At 39.5% G+C, this 21,770-nt stretch overlaps 1 protein-coding gene across 6 annotated transcripts in view; it reads left to right on the top strand.

Moving 5' to 3' along the window:
• The window catches only part of SAP30BP (SAP30 binding protein), a 47,531-nt gene extending 37,489 nt beyond the window's left edge, over positions 1-10,042 (top strand). For 2 of the 6 annotated variants that reach the window (XM_031965812.1, XM_031965814.1), the window contains 7 exons: positions 238-329; positions 1,241-1,301; positions 1,999-2,050; positions 2,678-2,736; positions 3,562-3,645; positions 4,007-4,091; positions 4,345-10,042. In XM_031965812.1, the coding sequence (XP_031821672.1) occupies positions 238-329; positions 1,241-1,301; positions 1,999-2,050; positions 2,678-2,736; positions 3,562-3,645; positions 4,007-4,091; positions 4,345-4,526 (615 nt within the window). In that variant the 3' untranslated portion in view covers positions 4,527-10,042. The remainder of the gene's footprint in view (positions 1-237; positions 330-1,240; positions 1,302-1,998; positions 2,051-2,677; positions 2,737-3,561; positions 3,646-4,006; positions 4,092-4,344) is intronic. The other 4 variants (XM_023502497.2, XM_031965816.1, XR_004233817.1 and 1 more) reach the window with 3 other exon arrangements.
• Positions 10,043-21,770: the final 11,728 nt, after the last annotated feature.

Here is a 21,770-nt window from a genome sequence, read left to right on the forward strand (position 1 = left end):
AGTGCTCTTTAGCACATATAGTAGAAGGCCATCTGGAAAAATTTAAAAAGACTCAATCAAACTAATCTGTCTCTTTTCTTTCAAGAACTTCTAGCAAAAGGTTTGATGGGATATAGGTTAAAACTGTGACTTAAGTGCAGTTTTATTTATGACTTTTTCTCCCCTGCCTACTTGGCCATAAATAGAATTGAAGTGGTGGAATTATATGTAATGACGGGTTTTGTACCTTTTCTATAGGACAAGATACAGAAATTATATGAGCGGAAGATAAAGGAAGGGATGGATATGAACTACATTATCCAAAGGAAGAAGGAATTTCGGAATCCCAGGTAAACTTCTCTAATGCCTAAAAAATCAACTCAGGTTTTTGCTTCCAGCCTAGGAAAGGAAGGGTCAAGGCATCTTATGTAGTCTTATTAATGGTGAAGAAACTGTAAAGAGCCCAGCTTAACACCAGATAAGTCACTGCCCCCAGTCTTGTGTTATGCCAAAATGCATGTGATACTTCATTAGGAAATCTACAGAGTAGATTGATATAACACTTATTCTCTAAGGATTTATAGTCAAAAATCTTACTAATCAAAAACTTTAAGGCAGTATGTTAGCAACAACAACAAAAAAAAAAAAATCATTGGACCAATAGTCAGGAAACTTTTAAAGTTTTATGACTTAAACAAATCATTGCCCCTCTTTTGGCCTCAGTTTTCCCATATGCAAAATAAGGAAGTTGAATTAGTTCTTCTCTGAGGTTTCTTCTAGCTCTTAAGGTCCAATGATTCGGTGAATATGTATATGAACAGTGCTTTTTTGGATCAGAGATGTATTTGGACCTTAGTTTATCATGAAAATAACATCAACAATGGAATATGAAGTAGTAACATCAGAGTTCTGCCTTTGAATGTACAGTGGCTCCAATCCAATCAAAGACAAATGATTAAAACATGAAAGTATAATCTGCCAAGTTAATACTAGACTTGTTCAGACTGCCTACTCCCATTCCTAATCAATAGTATCATCCCTATCATAACATTGAGATGACTAAAAAGGACCAGAGATTTTTAGATTGGTAGATTTTGTTGTTCTACCTTAAAAAGCTTTCTAAGAACATATTGGTTGGTTTTTGCTAAGGTGGTATCCCAACAGTCCAGGAATTAGAAGAGGTTAATTTTGAGTGACTTGTTGGGATTTTACTTTTCATGAGAAGTGCTCAAATCAATTTTCTCTGGCATCTTTGTTTCAGCATCTATGAGAAACTTATCCAGTACTGTTCAATTGATGAACTTGGCACCAATTATCCCAAGGTAAGAGGCAAAGCTCTGCAAACAAAATGTTGCATTGTGTTCTGTCCCATCCCACACAAAGTTCTTATTTCTCACTCTCCATGAAAATTACCCAAAGCTAAAGATTTGGCTTTAAAAATATAAAGACTGCACCAGAATAATCACCATCACATTGGTTATGTTAGAGTTTAAACGTATCTCTTAATTACAGCAGATTAATAAAGCTTAGAGACAACTAGGTGGTTCAGTGGAGAAGAGTGCTAGGCTTAAGACAAGACTCATCTTTCTGAGTTCAAATCTGGCCTCAGATGCTTCCTAGCTGTGAGTCTGGGCAAATCACTTAACCCTATTTGCCTTAGTTTCCTCATCTCTAAGATAAGCTGATGAAAGAAATAGCAAATCCAGTGTCTTTGCCCAGAAAACCTCAAGTGGAGTAAAAAAGAGTTGGACACAACTGAAAAATGACAGAACCACAAAAAAACAGGCTTAGACTCATAAAGGATCCTGTTCATAGATTGTGTCCTATAGGGAATTTTATTAATAGTCATGAATTGACTGCTGAGTTCCAGTGCTCATCCACAAGCTAATAACTGACAACAGTGTAGTTTAAGCTCAAACTTATTGGGGAAATGTACTTTGGTTGCTAATTCATACCCCTAGTGAAAAGTATGCTAGCATGAGATCTAGCTGATTAAAAGTTTAACTCTTTCTTTTTCAGGATATGTTTGACCCCCATGGATGGTCTGAGGACTCCTACTATGAGGCTCTAGGTATTTTCAAGGGATAAATTTAGGGAACTACAGAAAGTTTATATGGAGCTTTTCTTTTTGTTGTTAATCCCATTGGAGGATATGGAGTATCATAGCAGTAGGATCTTTAGTTGAAATGAGTTAAATGATACAATATTTGTAAGGTGCTCTGCAAATGCTATTTTTTGTTGTGAATATTATTAATATCTTTTTGTGATTATTTGTGATTGCTGCTGACTTGTATTTGGTTAAGAATTCTTATTTTTGCTTCTTTTTTAATTTTGTGGAATATGACCTTTAATATTCAAATTCCAAATGTATTTTATATTCATTATAATGGTATAACATGTTAGTCTAAACCTAGACCAATCTGTTAAACTACTTTCATATTTTCCTGATAATTCTTGTCAAATAGGAAATTCTTCTAAGAGAAATATCAAGTGTCCAAACAGAAGAAAATCTTTAGTGAATGGTAACAAGCTACATGAGAAGAACAGGGGTCTTCATGATTGAGTTTCTTCTTTTGTGATGATGCATTCATTCATTCATTGCTTTATGAACCTTTGGAGGGAGTACAGAGGAGGATAGGCTTAACTCTTGGCAAAAAAGTGGAACTACTTTTTGGACAGTTTGTTTTTTTCTTTGTAGCCAAAGCACAGAAAATTGAAATGGACAAATTGGAAAAAGCCAAAAAGGAGAGAACAAAAGTAAGTGGCAGAACCCCTGGAGGAGTGGTGATAGAAAAGGATAATTGAAGTACCTGGTACTCATGCTTAAGGAAGGAGGTTCCCCTAACTTCAAGATCTTGGCCTGGGGAATACTGTTTTTCCCCCCAAGAAGACATTTCTGTCATCCAACTATGTAGTTAGTCAATGTAGTCCTGCTCTGAGGCCTGCTGAACTTCCATCCTTGGCATACGTAGCCCTGCCTTTCCTCAGTTTTTTCCGTTTCTCTGTCATCTGATATTTATCCTTTCTTTCATAGGTACTCCTTTCAGATCCCTAGTCAGCTTTGTCCTCAGAATATTTCCCTCCCGTAGTTTTATAGTTTTAGATATCTCTGAATCTTAAGTCTTCTCCTGTTAGCTAAGCCCAGATAATGGGCTGTCACCTCTCCCTCTTCCGGAGCCTTCTTTTCCCCAGCCTGGTTAGTTGATCCCTCGCTCAGCAGCTCTTTATGTCAGGCATGGAGGGCTGAGCGCATGATGGTTGTCCCTGAGTGTTACATCCTGTGAGGCCGCTCTGTCTTGAAGGAAGAGAGAGGGACATGAGGGTCATCAGCCCCCTCTTGCCTTTGATTGGGCCTGACCCCTCCTGTGCGATTAGTAGCGATACCTCCAGCCCCAGTGGGCCTCCTTCCAATCCCTAGGGTCGAGGGGCTGGGCCTCCAGGCCTTGCTAGAATACCTCTTCAGGCACTGTTTTGGGCCAGGCATGTGGGGACTGGTGTTGGGGAATAATCTGATTTTCTCTTTCTTAACACTTGATTGAATTTCCCTTCTCTCTCTCTCCCTCCTCCCCCTTCAAACCTCAGGCTTATTGCAGGGACGTGTCTGCAGCGCCTGGGGAGGTGACCGGAGCTGTCCTTCCCCTGTGCAGGCACCACCTCCTCCTGGGTGTGAGGAGGAGGGGCCTGGCCAAATGGTTCTGGGCATGTGAGGTGGGGCAGTGTGGGAGGGAAGTCTGGGATTTGTGCTAATACCTGACAGTAGAGAGAGGGGAACTGGCTTCTATTCAGGGAGTTTTTTAAACCTAGTTTTAAAAAAAAATAAAATAAACCCTTAGGGCTGAAACTGTTGGTATCTTTGACATCACTCCCTGCCCCCAGCCAAACATTGCCAGTCAAACCAGAGCTGATTATCAATGTCTCCTATATTACACCACTCCAAAATCTTGTCCCCTGGGAGCAGATGGATTACAAGAGGACACGAACAGATAACTTTCTACATCTCTCATTCTTCCTCCCTTTCCCTTTCTAGATTGAGTTTGTAACAGGCACCAAGAAGGGCACCACGACCAATGCCGCTGCCACCACCACCACCACTGCCAGCACCGCAGCCACAGGTGACAAGCAGCTTTCCTGGGACTTTATAAAATAGTGTCTTCCCTTGAGACCCCCTTCTTGTCCCAGGTCACCAAAGGGAAAATTAGATCCCCAGGGAGTCCTGGGTGCCTGGGTTTGGCCCAGTGTTGGGGACATCAGTGCGGGACATTGAGGTCTGTCTGGATTACACAGGGCAGGCCCCCTGGGACAAAAGGGAACATTGGTTTTTGTGTACTCTGTGTTTAAACATTTTCTCTTTGGCTTTTCATCTAGATGCCCAGAAGAGAAAGAGTAAGTGGGATTCTGCTATCCCAGTGACGACGATAGCCCAGCCCACCATCCTCACCACTACAGCTACCCTGCCGGCCGTTGTCACTGTGACAACCAGTGCTAGTGGCTCCAAGACCACGGTCATCTCAGCCGTAGGCACCATTGTGAAGAAGGCCAAGCAGTGATGGGCCTGGTGCAGGGGCCTGGTGCTGGACGTACTTCTTGTGGAAGGACAGGAAACGCTACCCCGGGACCCTGCCAAGACTGTGACCCCAAGATGTGGAATGCTCCTTTGGATATCAACCGATGCAAGCAGCGGACTTAGGTTTTCCAAAGAGCTTCCCATCAACGAGGGACGGGTTTCTGTCTTGCCAACCCTGACAAAACATTCTCCTTCTAGTCCTAGTGAGAGAATCGATTGCCCAGTCATCCAGAAGGACTCTTGTTGCCCATCGGGGTAGTAGAGACTGCTTGCAGCCATGTTAATTTGGCATCCATTGCTCTATTAAAAGTGCTATATCAATATAGCCCAGCATCCCAGGTAGTTTCTTGTTTTATAGACTCAGTCTTTAAACAGATGTGAAATTATGCCCTGGAATCTTGCTAATGTGGGGGGGGCAGCATTTGTGTTTCCGTGGGGTGTAGGGGTGGGATTCATGCAGGGCCTTAAGAGGAAGCATGGCTCTGGAGAAGGTGGTTGGGTGCAAGGCAAGCTAGAGAGAAGAGCAGCCAGCAAAGTGGCTGTAGAGGCTCCTGTTACCACCTCAGGTGGTAGAATTAAAAATAAAGAGAAAGTGTAGGAGGGAGCAGGTACAAGCCAATGATCTTTCTTTCGCGGAATATCCTGAACACTGAACCTTGTCAGTGAACCCTCGTCCTTTCCCCCTCCCCACCTCTAGGGTCTTGTCAATATTGCCCTGGCCACATCTCCAGTTCACCATAGGTGAGGCTTCCTAATTGTCCATGAAAAGCCAGGTATAATTTGGGAGGTGGGGTTGGCATAACAGAGTTCTAGGAGAAGGGTGTGGCCTTCTCTCCATTGCTGATATTGCTCTCCTGAGCCCTTGGATGCCCAGTGTGCTCCTGGCCTTTCAGACTCTAAAGTAGCTGGGGAGATGAATCACCTCCGCTGTGGTGGGGTAGTTGTTCATTGTTTACATAAAAGTATCTCATGTGAGAATTCCTAGCCGCCCCACCCTTCCTCTCCCCATGTTATCTCTGCCCCACAGCAACCTCTAGAGTTGTTCCCTGTTTTAAATGAGGTTTCCCAGCCTAATCCCTGAGGGAAATCTTTTATTTTTATTTTTCTCTCTGGTAACTAAACTTTGCACTTTGGGGGGAAAGCCGAGTGTCAAGTGAAGGAAGCTCCATTGTAAAGAACAGTATCATTTCCATGATGCAGAGAGCCCTGCTTGAGGCCTAGGCGCGTTCCTGAAGCAGGCCTTATGCAGCACCAGGGGCCAGAGCCTTGTTCGGCACCCCAGCTCTCGTTTCTGACTCCCCGTCATTCTTCCCCCATTCAGCTGGCCTCCATGCTCACTTGGCATGTACCAGCCTGGCCTGGAAATCTCTCTTGAAGAAGTGATCCAGCCGAGCATCCCTGTCTGCTTTGTGATTGTGACTTGACTCATCCTTCAGCTGCTACCTTGTATGGAGGCCAGTGACTGATGGCAGCTGCCCTTCAAGCTGGCAACAATTCAGTCAAGCTAAGTATGTGTAGACCACTGTTACCTGTGGTATTTGGGGGCAAGCAAAAAGGCATTGCCCACAAGGAGCTTACTGCCTTATTGGAGAGAGAATTCACAGCATTTGTGATAAAAGCACGACACTGCCAGCTGTCTTGGCTTGAGTTGCATTCTTGGTAGTTCATTAGATATGGATAGTTACCTTGCGGATGTGGTTGTCTATGGCTTATGGGTATTTCTAATTAAGGTCTAAAAAAGCAGTCAGTGTTTTTCCCTTTGTCTAACACAGAAAATTAGGGGATTATGTGTTTCATCTAAACAGCTGACTCAGGTTCTGCTCTCTGGGGAATTCAGAAGCCCCTACAAGCTTATCTGGCTCTATTTATGTATTCCATCTGCCCAGGAAGGACCCAGATCAAAACCTGAAATCCAGACACCATCCCCACACCCATTGGATACCAGAGGCAACAAGAGGAAGTGTCTGTCCCTTCCCAAACTTCTCCCACATACATGATTCCCATTCTCAGACTTCTTGACAAGAATCTAGTTCTGAAGAGATTACTGTGCTGCTGCCCACCCTCCCAGACCCCAGGAGGATTGCAGAATTTTAGATTGAAAAAGGCCTTCCAGGTCATCTGTCCCGCCTCCTTCGTTTTACAGATTAAACAGGAAAAACTCAACTAAAACATTTTAATAAGCTATGCTAGGCACTGCCAGGAATATGGAGACAAATAAGATTAGGGCCCTGCCCTCAAGGGACTCCTAATCTGATGGGGAAGATAAAAAAAGTCAAATAAGTATAATTAAGATATGTGTTAAATGTGTGAGAGAGATTTGAACCGAGGAAGCATGTAATCAAAGTTGTACATTAAGACTTTCTGCCAACAGTGTGTAATATTTTGGGGGGAGAGGAGAGGTTGGAGGCAGAGACCATTTACAAAACCTACTGGTATGGTATAGAAGGCGAGAGGCCATGAATCCAAGCCTGATTTAAGAAGGTGGTGATGAAAAAGGAAAGGAACAATCAATGTAAAAGGATGCATTGGGACAGATATCTTGATTAAGTAACTGGATGTTGGAGAGGCAGGGAGGGCGTGTCAAACCTGGGTTTAAAACCTGGGTGGAAGATCTGAGGAATGAGGTGGGGGAGCGCCTTGCCAAGTTCTTGGGAAACAGATGTAAAGCATAGATTTATCTCTGTGGCTGTTTGCCAGTAAAAGGGATCACAGTAGCTTAAGGGTATAACAGAATTTTCAGAAAACAATCTTTAGAATAAGGAGGAGATCAAAGACATGAGATAGAATGAGAGAATTGCTAAAAGTTGGGTCTGAAATGAAATCAGAATGAATAAGAAGAGGCTTGGGGATTCCAATGAGTGGCGTTTAGGGAGTTCACATCAGGTAGTTCTGGTAGGAAGCAAGGCCATGTACAATAAAGAGAAAAAGAGAAGGGTTGGAAAAGGAGGAAGCTTTATGGCTAAGTTCTATTGATGTGGGGAAGACTTCAAGGACTAAGCATGGAGATGTGGCTGTGAGCTCCCCCATCTGAAATTCCAATGGCATGAAGGTGTGGTAGATTCAGTCAACCTACCTTCATCATTCTCTAGCAGAGATTGTCAGCCCTGCCTACATTAGGCCAAGAGAAGGTTTTGTATGGTCCATTGGGGTGAGAGGAAGGTCAAGAGGACCAGTTTCAAGGGTGGATAAAAGTACATTGTTGAAATAATTGACCAAGAGGTCAAGAATGGGGTAGGGAGGCTAGTAAAGCCAGAATAGGGGTGATGAACTGGGAGAAGAGGGAGGGGTCCCTGGAAGATAAGTGAGGATCAGGGAACAGCAACAGCTGTGGGAATAAGAGGGTGTGGGAGATTGTGTGAGGAGAAGAAAATTTCAGAGTTCAGTATCTTGGAGCTGGAATAATTCTTATGGGAGTTAGAAGGTGTGGCTTTGGATCTTCAGCTGCCTACTGGAACATTTTATACTGGATGTCATAGATCATGAAAACTCATCATCAAATAAAGCCTTCCCTATTTCTGTTTAAGACACTGCCACCCAGGTTAGCAATCAATTCCTTCTTCCCTCCCTTCCTTCCCTGTTTCCAATCAGTTGCTAAATTCTGTTGATTCTGCCTCTTCATCTCTTACATCTGATTCCCTATCTCTTCCCTCCCATTAACCACCATCCTGGTTTAAGCCATTATCAATGCTTAGTTTTCTTAACAGAGTTAGTTGTCTTGCCTCTAGTCCATCATTCCCTATCCAAGCTACCTGACATAGCTCTCAAATTGACATTCCTAAAGCACAGGTCTAACTGTGTTGCTCCCTGTTGAAGCAGGAGCAGCTCCTCATGCCTCTGGAAATAAAATATGAATTCTCCTGTTTGCCATTTAAATTCCTTTCCAGTTTGGGTTCCAGCCTATACTGTCAGATTTGCTCCCTGTAGCTGACCTGCTGTGTGGCCCTGAACACAACATTCCATCTCCTGACCCCTTGCTAGAAGCACATTTTCCCCGCTTCCTCAGCCTTATGGGAACTCCAGATTTCTTTTATAAGGATGTTACCTGCAACTTCTCCAGTTTAATGCTCTCTTCTACCAAAATTTTTTTCCTTTTTTGGTTATATTCTTTAATTTACTTTTCTGTATATATTTTATTATCTCTTCCCTTCTCTCTCAGTAGAATGTAAGCTCCTTAGGGGCAGGTCTGTTATTTGTCTTTGTGTCTTCAAGTGCCTAGCATAGTGCCTTACAAGTAAAGGGAGGCTAATAAATGCTTACTAAATTGGATTGAATTCTGCTGATGGGTAGCTGTGAAATAAAGCTAGGAGTGGTAGTTGAGATACTGTGAGCCTCAGTCTATCATCAACATGAGTATTTAGTTCAGGAAATATTAATCACATTGTGGGGCACTGTGCTAGGGGCAGAGTGCAGTGAAAAAATAAGCATCCCTGCACTCAAGAAGCTTACTACATCAGTGTAATGCAAATTAAGTTGAAATGGTCCAAACAAAGTGCTATGAGAAACCTGAGGAGGATGAGGGTATTTCCAGCTAGTGGATCAGGAAAGCTTGACAGAGGAGGTAGGACTTGAAGGAAGGAAAGAAAACTGGGGGAAGGGAGAAGCTATTGCAGATATTGGGGATGCCGTAAAGTTAAAATATGGAGATAAAAGAAGGCAAGATAAAAAGAGAAAGTCTGGATTAAGGTTTTCTTATTCTAGATCTTCTGTCTCCTAGCAGATGGGTTGGAGTTTGCTTTTCAGATCCTGGGCTGGATTTGGACAGAAGCCAGCTGAAATCTTCAAAACAGACGAGTCTTTGTCCAGGATATAACAGTTCTCTCAAGAAGAGAATCAGGTCAGCGAGGACAGATTTTGAGGCACACATGAGTGAAATTGAGGAAGCTCTCATCAGATGGCTATAGGAGGTAGGGAAGGAAGAGTCCTATCTGACTTCAAGATGGCTAAGAAACGTTAACTCCACCAAGTGCAGTTACATCCATACTACCAAAGAATTCAGAGCCACCAGTTCTTTACCTCTGTGATTACCCCTCTCAGGAATAACAAGCCAAATTCCCATTCTTAATATGGGCCCACACTGTGCTAAGTGCTGGGGATATAAAGAAAAACAAAACAAAAAAAAACAAAAAAAAAAATCCTGCTTTAAAGGAGCTCACTCTATTGAAGGAGGCTACGTGCAAAGATTAATCCTTGTGAACTAGTTTTTTTTTTGTTTTTTGTTTTTTTTAAATGAGATTGTTAGAGGGGTCTTTAAAGAAGCACAGAAAAACCTATGTTGTCATCGCTCAGGAACTAGCTATTTCTCTAGAAAAGAGTTTAGATTCTCATCCACATACAAGAGGGAAAATAGACAAAGTCACAAAAATCTAGACAATGAGTTGGTTGCCCATCAACTGGGAAATGCCTAAACAAATTGGAGTCTTGGAATGTAATGAAAAACTATTATGTTTTGAGTAATGATAGGAGGAATTCAGAGAAATGTTGAAAGATAGTTAAGAAGTACTGCAGAATGAAAAACCAAGAGAAAAATATTTTATTGCTAGAATACTATAAATGAAAATGACCTGAAAAAATCTCAAGCACAGATAATGAAATTATTTTCTCTTGGCAGTGAGGCAAGGGACTGTCAGTTCTTAAGGGCCAACATTTGTTTGTAGATTTTCTTCTTTTTCTGTTATAAGAAAAGGTATAATGAAAGAGAACAGAGAAATAACTGGTGCAAAAATAACAGTAATAACATTTATATAGCATTTTACAAATACTTCATTTTATCCTCACAACCCTGGAAGGTAGATGCTATTATGATCTCCATTTTACAGGGAGGAAACTGAGACAGGCAGTGATTTGTCCAAAGTCCCACAGCTTGTAAATCTCTGAGGCAGATCTTCCTGCCTACAAGTGCAATGCTTTGTTCTACTTTGCCATCACCCTGCTCATAAAACAAAAGGCATCACTGAAAGACCTTTTCTGCTCCTCCTTGCCCCACTTCCCTCACACAACAGTTATATTCTCTCTTTCCCACTTCTTCACAACCTTTTGTTTCTGTACTTTGTGTTTATCTATTTGTGCGCACGTCTCTAGGAGAGTGGAAACTCCCTGAAGTCAAGAGTCATTTCTATTTTTGTAACTTCCCAGGGCTTACTTAGCACACTGTTTTTGCACATAGAGATGTTTAATGATTGTTGAATTGAAAGGAAATTTTTTTTAAAATATAGAAACAAATTGCAGGCATTGAAATTTCCTTAAAAGAAAGGACTTGTACAGTTCCTTCCAACTGTAAATTTATGAACCTTATGACCAGACTAAGTACAGGGGTGTAAGTGCTTCCTGGCATTCTGAGTTTGAGCACTCACTGACCTGAATTCCTATAACCAGTTCATGTGTTTTCTAGCTTTGGTGATCTATTGTTTTCATTGTCATTGTCGTTGTCGTTGTCATTTAAACTCCCCGTGTGGAAATCCTCTTTACCAGATGCAGGTGGTAACAATTTACATCTGTTTTCAAGAGATTATGTTGGAGGTATGGCAAATGCTAATGTTTCACAACATTTTGATATTTTGTCTTGCTTTTCAAGTTTTGTTTTTAAAACAAAGTTTAGTTGTTATTTTTTTTTGGAAATTAAGCTAAGTTAAATTTTAATTTCTCTGGTTTGATGAATAAAAATAATGTTTGTTATTGAGTGTATAATAAATGTTTGCCTTAAAAATACTCCCAAGAGAAATAATGGGGAAAAGAGGCTTAACAGTACCAAATTTCAAACAATATGACAAAGAAGTAATCATTCGAATAGTTTAGTCCTGGCTAAAAAAATAGAGAAGTCAATCAGTGGGACAGATTAGGTTTGCTACATAAATAAGCAAATAACAGGAATGAGGTGTAGTGCAAGACCTCTCCCCATATAATAATAGCATTTATGTAATAAAGTGCTTTAATATATTATACTTTTGATTCTCACAGAGACCTTAAGAATTAGTGCTGTTATTACACTTATTTACATAATTACAATTATTATAGATGAAATCATTGAGGCTGAGAGAAATTAAGTGACTTGACCAGGATCATACATGTCTCAGGCAGGATTCAAACTCACATCTTGACTCCAAGTCTACTGTTCTACCACTGTTCTACCTATCTGCCTTAATAAATTCCTAATGGATTAATGATTTCGATGTAAAATGTCATATAAACAAATTAGAGGAGGTATTATTACTTTATTAGTATTGGAGGCAACTAGGTAGCACAATGGATAGAGCATGGGGCACAGGGCCTGGAGTTAGAAAAATTAGGGTTCAAATTCAGCCTCAGACACATATGAACTATATTCCTGATCAAGTCCTTAATCTAATACAGTTCCATCCACTATTTCATAGGGATAATACCACCAACTTAACAAGATTATTGTGAGGTTCAGATGAAAATATTTGTAAAGCACTTATCATAGTGCCTGGCATATAGTAGATGCTTAATAAATGCTTATTCCCTTTCCCTCACCAGCTACAAGAACAAGGAAAAAAATGCTTTTAACAAGTATAGAGTTTATAACCAATTCATAACAAGACAAAGGATAGAGAGGATCAATCACAGAAGACAGTGGAAAGATTTGATTCTATGAAATCGTTTTTACACAAACACTTCAATTCAGTTGAAATTAGAGGGAAAAAAATTAATTGGAAAAAAGCTTTGCGGCAAACTTCCTGGATAAAGATTTAATTTAATTTGTAGATGCATACCTATCTATGTATAGAGCTGGTGTATTGATTGAAATAAAAATTGCAAGTATTTCCCAATAAACAAATGGTCAAAAGCTATAAACAGATAATTCTCAAAAGACAACCTATAAACTATCAGCAGCTCTATCAAAAAAATACTTCAAATCACTAATTAGAAAAATTACAAATTAAGCTTTTAGATTGTGCCTCACACCTATCAGACTAACAAAGATGACAGTTATTGGAAGGACTATGGGAAGTTCACAGGCTTATAAGGTTCACTGTTGAAGTTGTGAATTAGTGCCACCACTCTTCAAAGCAATTTGGAATTATCCACAAAAACTATTAAACTGTGTCTTTGAACCCACAATACCACTTGAGGCCTGTCCTCTGAAGAGATCACAGAAAGAAGAACTAAACCTAAACATTAAACGGCTCTGCTAAAACAACAAAACAACTGGAAACTGAGTGAACAGCAACTGGCAAATGACTGAACAGATTATGGTCTGCAGTCACGTATCATGATTATGGATAGATAATGGAACACTGTAAGAAATAGTGAAAGGAGAGATGGTTTGAAAGAAACTTAGAAAAACTTGTATGAACTGATGCTGAATGAAATGAGCAGAACTGGGAGAACAATTTATACAAAAATATTGTAAAGAAAATCTTGCAAGTTTATCTGATCAATGGAATGACCAACCATAACTCCAGATGACTGATGATGAAATATATGCTCAATTTTCAGAGAAAAAGATGGATTCAATATGCAGAAAGGGCAATTGGAAGGAAAGTTAGTGATATTGTTGCCCCCCCCCAAAAGGAGGAAAAGTCATTGAAGCATTTTTTAAAACGAACAGAATAAATAGCAAAAGTTCAGAATTAAACAAGCAGAACAGTTTTGAAAGCAATGTGTCGAACTCTGCTCAACACATAATCAGTTCCAAAGAACTTGTGATAAAGTATGCTATCCAACTTCAAATAAAAAGCTGGCCTTAGAATGCAGATTGAAGTGTATTTTCTATTTTTTTTCCCCTAAGATCATGACTGATACAGAAATTTATTTTGCATCTCTACACATTTGTAATAGGTTATGTTTTTGTTTTTGTCTTCTCAAAGAATGGAAAAGGGATGAAATTTGAAGTTGAAATTTGAAAATGAAAAAAAATTGAATTTAAAATATGTTAAATATACTTTCTTAATGTGCTTCGTGACATGGACAAGAGATTGTTTCATATATTAAACATCTTTTTCTGTTCCATTCTGTATATGAAAATGTTTTCTTGGTGGCAAAAAGAATTTTTTCCAAGGAAGATGAAAATTCCCTGAGTGCACACCCTAATAAAATATGCTGCCCACATCTATGTTACTAAGCACAGAGAATCTTCTAGGTCAAGAAAGGTTAGGCAATTTATCCATGGTTATCACCATCAGAGATAGGCCTTGAACATATGTCTTCCTAACTGCACATTAGTCCATGCTGCTGCTTGTCCTAGGGAGTTTTAAGTTCACCTAGAAACCCTAAAGCCAAAGTGTACCTTCAATTTGCTCCAGCAAGATACCAATACCACTTGCCACAGAACTGTATTCCCAAAATGCCCTGAATTGTTTGCTTTCCTGAACAATTTGGGCTCATTCTGCTAGAGTTGACCTACTTTAACCGCCATTTATTCTTCCCTTGGCTGTCCTTTCCTTTTTTTTTTTGTCTGGGCTGTATTAGAGTTTGAGGCTGGGAATAGTCCCTACACCATCCCTTCCCAACACCTGGCTGCTGAAGAACACATACCTTTCCCCTGTCCCAGGTGTCTTCTTCCTTACTCCCATCAATCGCAACACTTTTCCAATCCCAATGTTCCATCCTAGATTTTGCCTGATCCTTTGTATCCTGGGGCAGTTCATGGCACAGTGGTTAAAGTGCTGCGCCTGAAATTAGGAAGACCTGAGTACAAATCCAATCTCAGACACTAGTTGTATGACTCTAGCCATGTCCCAACTTCTGCCTCAGTTTCTTTTAACTGTAAAATAGCACAAATAACCTACTTCCTAGGAGGTGTGGAGGTCGGATGATATATTTGTATAAGTGCATAATACAGTGCCTAACACATAGTAAGTACTATATAAATACTTATTCCCTTTCCCACTGGAATGCTTGCTCTATAATTAACAAACTTCATTGCAATTGAAACTTCCTTTTTATCTTCTGGCACTCACTGAGAATATTGCTTTTTCAGCCACACTTTGGCACTGCTACTTTCATACCCCCAAGTCACTGGTCATGATGGAGTCACAATACTCTGCCACAGTACTTGAGACTGTCCCTCTATCACCACCACTAGTATTTTCTTCACTTTTGAGGCTCATATAATCTAAATTTGTCATCTAATCTATGTCAAACTCCCAAATCACTCTCCTTTCTTTCAGATCAGTGTCAAGCTCATCGTCTTTCCACCTCAACTCATGCGCTCATTCTAGAAGACTTCAGCATGCATATTAGGTTTTTTCAAATACTCTTAATTTTCCAGTTCCTCCACATAATTACCTCAACTCTTAATTCTTAGCCTAAACAACACACAGAAATAGTCATATCCTTGGTCTTGCTACCACATTTCATGTTTATCTTATAATCTGTTACCATTCTGTCTTCCTTTTGCCTTCTGATCTCTAATCCTGTTCATCTTTATTGGATCTCCAGTCTCTCCATCTTGTTCTTTCCCAAGCCATGACCCCTAGTCCAACTACACTCTCCCCTTCCCAATTCTAAGCCCTTTGGTGAGCCAGCTCAGCTCAACACTATTCTCTCCTCTCAGATTCCTCGTTCCCCTTTTCTTTAGTCCTATCACACCTTGCCAAAACCCAATCCAAAATTGCTCCTGTAATCTGATTTCTTTATTCCTGTTTACATGATCTCAGCTGGAAAAAAAAGAAAAAAAAAATCCTAAATCTCTAATCCATCCTCACTTTTGGGAAAGACTACATCAAGATAATTCTACTGCCAAATTGGATTTTTTTTTCCCACTTCCCTTCCCTGTCTTCAAGCCTAAACCCGCCCTTTAAGCTGAGAACCTTGCCTCATAAATGGCTGACGAACTTGAGGGAACTCAAAGGGCTCCCTCTTCCCCCCTTCTCACGTCATCCCTATGACATACTCCATCATCTTGTCCATATTTCTCCAGTCTCTGGAGAAGAGGTAGCTCTTCTCTTTGCCAATGCCAACCCCTCCAGATGAATCTGATTCCATTTCCTCTTATCTTCTCCAGCAGATTGTCCCTACATTCATCCCCTTTCATCTTTATTTCTCTTGGCACTGCTACTTTCATACCTTTTGTATCTCTTTCATTTCCCCTTTCTATGTTGTATTCCCTCTATTAGAGAAGTGAAGAAAATACTGAGTGGTGGTGATAGAGGGACAGTCTCAAGTATTGTGGCAGAGTATTGTGACTCCCCATCATGATCAGTGATTTGGGCGTATGACTCCCTGATGAGATTCTTGTGTCTCTCCCATCCTCAAAAAACTCATCCTATGATCCTTGCTGCTTCTGTTATTTTTCTACTATACCTGAAAAAGTCATCTAATTGAATTGGTAAAGTAACATATGGAAAGTGTTTGAAGCCCTTAAGAATGTAGAATCTGAAAAAAACAAAAACAAAAACAAACAAGCACATTCCTGTAATTACTGTCAGAATGACTTGTTATTTCTTGAATCTCATTGTGATACATAGATTGCGTCATTTCCGGTACTTGAAAATAGAGCAGAGTATTAAAAAATTGTTGGGCTTTGGTTCCTCATACAAACAGTTTAATGTGGCTAATGATTTATTTCAGAATGACCATATACTTAATAAATTATAAATTCCATTTTTCTTTTTTTTTTGTGGGGGGGGATTTTTTTTTTTAATAATTATAACTTTTTATTGACAGAACCCCTTCCTGGGTAATTTTTTACAACATTATCCCTTGCACTCACTTCTGTTCTGATTTTTCCCCTCCCTCCCTCCACCCCCTCCCCCAGATGGCAAACAGTCCTATACATGTTAAATATGTCACGGTATATCCTAGATACAATATATGTGTGCAGAACCGAACAGTTCTCTTGTTGCACAGGAAGAATTGGATTCAGAAGGTAAAAATAACCCAGGAAGAAAAACAAAAATTCAAACAGTTTGCATTCATTTCCCAGTGTTCTTTCTTTGGGTGTAGCTGCTTCTGTCCATCAATTGGAACTGAATTGGATCTTCTCTTTGTTGAAGAAATCCACTTCCATCAGAATACATCCTCACTTAGCATCAGTTCATGTAAGTCTCTCCAAGCCTCTCTGTATTCATCTTGCTAGTCATTTCTTACAGAATAATAATATTCCATAACATTCATATACCACAATTTACCCAACCATTCTCCAATTGATGGGCATCCGCTCAGTTTCCAGCTTCTAGCCACTACAAACAGGGCTGCCACAAACATTTTGGCACATACAGGTCCCTTTCTTTTCTTTAGTATCTCCTTGGGGTATAAGCTCAGTAGTAGCACTGCTGGATCAAAGGGTATGCACAGTTTGATAACTTTTTGGGCATCATTCCAGATTGCTCTCCAGAATGGTTGGATTCGTTCACAACTCCACCAACAATGCATCAACAAATCCCAGTTTTCCTGCATCCCCTCTAACATTCATCATTAGTAAATTCCATTTTTTAAAATCATATTTTGCTCGAACATATTGAAGCTGGGAAGTTTAGGTCACAATGTGAAGATTTTCCCTCTTTCTGTTTGCTCTGGGCTGTTTGTATATTTATTTTTTCCTTTCAAATAGTATTTTGGATGTTTAGAAGGATTGCACATGTTTAACCTATATCAGATTGCTTGCTGTCTTGGGGAGAGGAGAGGAGGGAAAGAGGGAGAAAATTTTGGAACACAAAGTTTTGTAAAATGATTGTATAGCTTATATAGCTTACTATCTTGGGGAGAGGGAGAAAGGGAGGGAGGGAAGGAAGGAAAAAAATTGGAACTCAAAATATTACAAAAAAGAAAACTATCTTTACATGCATATGAAAAAATAAAATACTACTAAATATTTTTGAAGAATATTTTGTTTTTTCCTATTATGTATAAAGACAATTTTTTGGGAGGGGTAATAAAACTTTTATTTTTTTTTTGTTCCAACTTTTCCCCTCCTTCCCCCCACTCCCTACCCTAGATGGCAGATAGTCCAATACATGTTAAATATGTTAGAGTATATGTTAAATCCAATATATGTATACATATTTATACAGTTACCTTGCTGCACAAGAAAAATCGGATCTAGAAAGAAAGTTTAAAAAACCTAAGAAAAAAACCAAAAATGCAAGCAAACAGTTACAGAAAGAGTAGAAATGCGATGTGGTGGTCCGCATTTATTTCCCATTTCTTTCTCTGGGTGTAGCTGATTCTCTTCATTACTGAACAATTGGAACTGGTTTGAATCATCTCATTGTTGAAAAGAGCCACATGCATCAGAACTGATCATCTTGTTGAAGTGTACAATGATCTCCTGGTTCTGCTCATTTCACTTAGCATTAGTTCATGTAAGTCTCTCCAAGCTTCTCTGTATTCATCCTGCTGGTCATTTCTTACAGAACAATAATATTCCATAACATTCATATGCCATAATTTATTCAGCCATTCTCCAATTGATGGGCCTTCCCCTCTGTTTCCAATTCTTTGTCACCCCAAAAGACCTGCTATAAATATTTTTTAACATGTAAGTCCTTTTCCCTTTTTTAATGATCTCTTTGGGATACAGACCTAGTAGTGATATTGCTGGATAAAAAGGCATGCACTGCTTGATTGCTCTTTGGGCATAATTCCAAATTGCTCTCCATATTTCTATATTCAAGGAATTTCCCCTAGCTTAAAAAAAAATAATAGTCAAATATATTTGACCTCTACTTCCTCTTTTTCTGCTGGCTCCTAAATTCCCCCTCCCCCTTCCCATTTTCTCATTCAACTTAAACTTTCTCCAGAATTACTAGTGATTTCTTAATTGACAAGTCTATTTGTCAATTCTCATTTTCCACTTAACCTTTCTGCCTTATTTTACTGTTCTGGAAACCTGCATACTCCCTCCCCTCTGGTCTTGGTTCTCCTTCTACTATTTAGGACTGTTCAGTCATTTTGGCTGGATGTTCATCATATCCCACTAAGAATGGGCATCACATGATGATCCTATGATCTCTTTTCTTTAATCTCTCCTATGGGAGGGAAGAAAGAAATGAGCATTTATTAAGGACTTACTATGTGCCACGCGTTGTATTTTACAAATATCTCATTTTGATTCTTTGGACAACCCTGTGAGGTAGGTGCTATTATTATCCCCATTTTACAGTTGAGGAACCTGAGGTTGAGAAAAATTAAGTAATTTGGCTCAGTCTCACAGTTTAGTGTGTATTTCTGAGTAGGTTCAAACACTGGTCTTCCTGACTCCAGACACAGAGCTTTATCCCCTGTACCATCCAATTGGTAGCACATAACATCTCCTTGAGATTCAATAATCAACTACTTGAAAATGTTTTTCCAGATCTATATATACTTTATTCTCCTGAGCTCCAGTCCTACATCTCCAGATGCCTGTTGGACATTTCAATCTCAATCCAACTCAAATCCAACATTATCAAAAATTCTTCCCAACTTTTCTATTACATTTGAAGTACCAATAGCTATTCCAGGGTAATAACCTTGGTTCTTAATGCTCTGTAACCCTACATACATATCCAATCATTTGCTTAATCTTGGCATTTTTATATTCACAACAATTTTCATATATATCCCCTTCTCTCCATTTATATGGTCACATATAGTCCTAGTTCTTACTGCCTTTCACCTAGAATATTGCAAGTCTTTTTTTTTTTTTGTTAGTTAAATTGACTTGTTTTTGTAAATAATTGCTTTTAATTTTCAAAATATATGCAAAGATAATTTTCATTATTCATTCTTACAAAACCTTGTGTTCCAAATTTTTTCTCCCTTCCTTCCCCCTCCCCTCTACCCTAAACAGCAAGTAATCCAATATATGTTAAATATCTGCAATTCTGCTATACATATTTCCACAATTATGTTGCACAAGAAAAAAAATGAGATCAAAAAGGGAAAAAAATGAAAAAGAAAACAACAACAAAAAGATCAAAATACTATGCTGTGATGTAGAGGGCCAGAACTTGAAACAAGGATACTTTCAACAAGGTGTTAACTCAGTAAAATTGATGAGGTGAGTGTTCTCTAGTTCACATATATACTTAGTATTTAGTTTGGTGATGTGATGGTTCTCTAGTTCACACATATTCAGTATGCTGTAATGATGTAATAGTACTAAGATATATAAGAGCTAAGAAGTACTGGAAATGAGACATTCCATCTTTGACCAGACTCTAGTGTCTGTCCTGACTTCATCACTTCTCCAAGGACTCAGGCTGTACCCTGTAATTAAAGAGTTTGACTCTTCAGGTCAAGAAAAAAGAAAATACATTCTGTTTAATATGGAAATTATCACAGATCTGGGAAAAGTGTTGCACTCTTTATGGGTCTACATTGTCTTATGTTAAGATGTTATTAGAGAATTTTACTTTTGAAATTTTAACCCCTAATGATTGGAAATCTTTAGCAAGGATATGTTTAGAACCTGGACAGCACTTGTTGTGCCTTTCTGAGTATAATGAATTCTATAGAATAAAAGCCCAATGAAATAGACAACCTGGAGTTAAAATACCAATACCTGTGACCAACTAACAGGTATAGGTCATTTTGCAGACACTTTAGTGCAGATTAATTATCCTACAGCAGCATATGAGCAAATTGCTGCTGCTGCTATCTAAGCATGGGGTACCCTCCCAGGAAGACAAGATTGTAGGGAAGCCTTCATCAAAATAGTGCAAGGTCTAAATGAACTAACTCTTTGCTGACTTTGTGGGACGTTTGCAGACAGCTGTCATATGAACTATTGGTGAAAATGTAGCAACAGAAATTATGATAAGTCAACCTACTAGAGAAAATGCCAATGAGATTTGTAGAAGAATTAATTATATTAGAACTACACAAGGATGCTCCTTTAGAGGAGATCATAAGACGCTGTGCCATAGTGGGCACAAATGCCTTTTATACCCAGGCTATGATGGAGAACATGGGAAGATGGGTTCCCTTTTGGCAAGGGACTTCCAGAGAGACTCGTCAGTACTTTCAATGTGGTAAAGTAGGGCACTGAAAGCTCAATGTTGGCATAAAAAACAGGGTGGGAGAACAAGACCCAAAACCCCATGTCCAAAATGCAATAGAGGCTTTTATTGGGCATCAGAATATAGATTGATTCAGGGAAATGGGAAGCTGGGCTCAGCTCCAGGGCCCCAGGCAAAAAACACTTGGGGCATGATGGCAGCCACTGTTACACCCAGAGAATCTTTAGAAGTTCAGTACTCCCACATGATCAATCAGCCAAGAAGCAACCTGATGGGGGAAAGGGATTGCAATTGGGGAGCAATGAAGAGAGCAGCTTTATATGATTCGCCTGAGGAAACGTGTCATGGTGGACACAGAACCAGCACTGAGACCAGAAGGACTTCATTCAAGACCTACCTTTAAAATATACTGTCTGTTACACGAACTGATGCTGAGTGAAATGAGCAGGACCAGGAGATCATTATATACTTCAACAACAATACTATATGATGACCAATTCTGATGGACCAGGCCATCCACAGCAACAAGATCAACCAAATCATTTCCAATGGAGTAGTCTGTGTGGTCCTACACAAGTTGCTTAATCTCTGAGCACTCTAGGCAACTTCCTAACATTGTAAGTTGTAGAGAAGGTTCTAGTCTGCACTAATAAAAGAAGTTTCTTCACTCATGAATTGGCTCTCTTTACACTATTAATTTTTTTTTTTTTTGACAAAGATGCACGGGCTCCAGCAGACAGGTTTTATAACCTGCCAGAAGGACAGTGTCCAGTGCGAGCAGCTTCACTATCTTTAAATAATCTCCAGGTGATATGAAGAGATCCAGAAAGTGGTGAATGGAAGGGACCAGATAGGTTAACTGCTTGGGGCAGAGGGTTTCCTTGTATCTCTACAGATGGAGAAGAAATCAGATGGGTGTCAACAAGCCATCTTCACCTTGTCCATCAGAGAAATGGCCCTTGAAACAAAGGAGAAGACTCAAGAAACATCAAGTGGTTCCATCTCTGACAACATGTGCCACTGAAAGAGCCTGACAGTTAACCCTATGTGTATGACAATTGACTCATGAACATCAAAAATTGTTGATGAGATTGCTATAGAACTTCAAAACTTGCAGGGATCATTAGATTCCCTGAGACATGATAAGATTGTTGCAAGACCTGAAAACTCTCAGGAATCATTGGAATCCTTGACACATGATGAGACTGTTGCAGGACTTCAAAACTTGCAGGAATTATTGGATTCCCTGACACATGAAGTAATGGACAATAGATTGGTTTTGGACTATCTCTTGACTGCTGAAGGAGATACATGTGTGATTATTA

Source organism: Sarcophilus harrisii, chromosome 4, assembly GCF_902635505.1.
Source record: "Sarcophilus harrisii chromosome 4, mSarHar1.11, whole genome shotgun sequence".
Classification (NCBI taxonomy): Eukaryota; Metazoa; Chordata; class Mammalia; order Dasyuromorphia; family Dasyuridae; genus Sarcophilus; species Sarcophilus harrisii.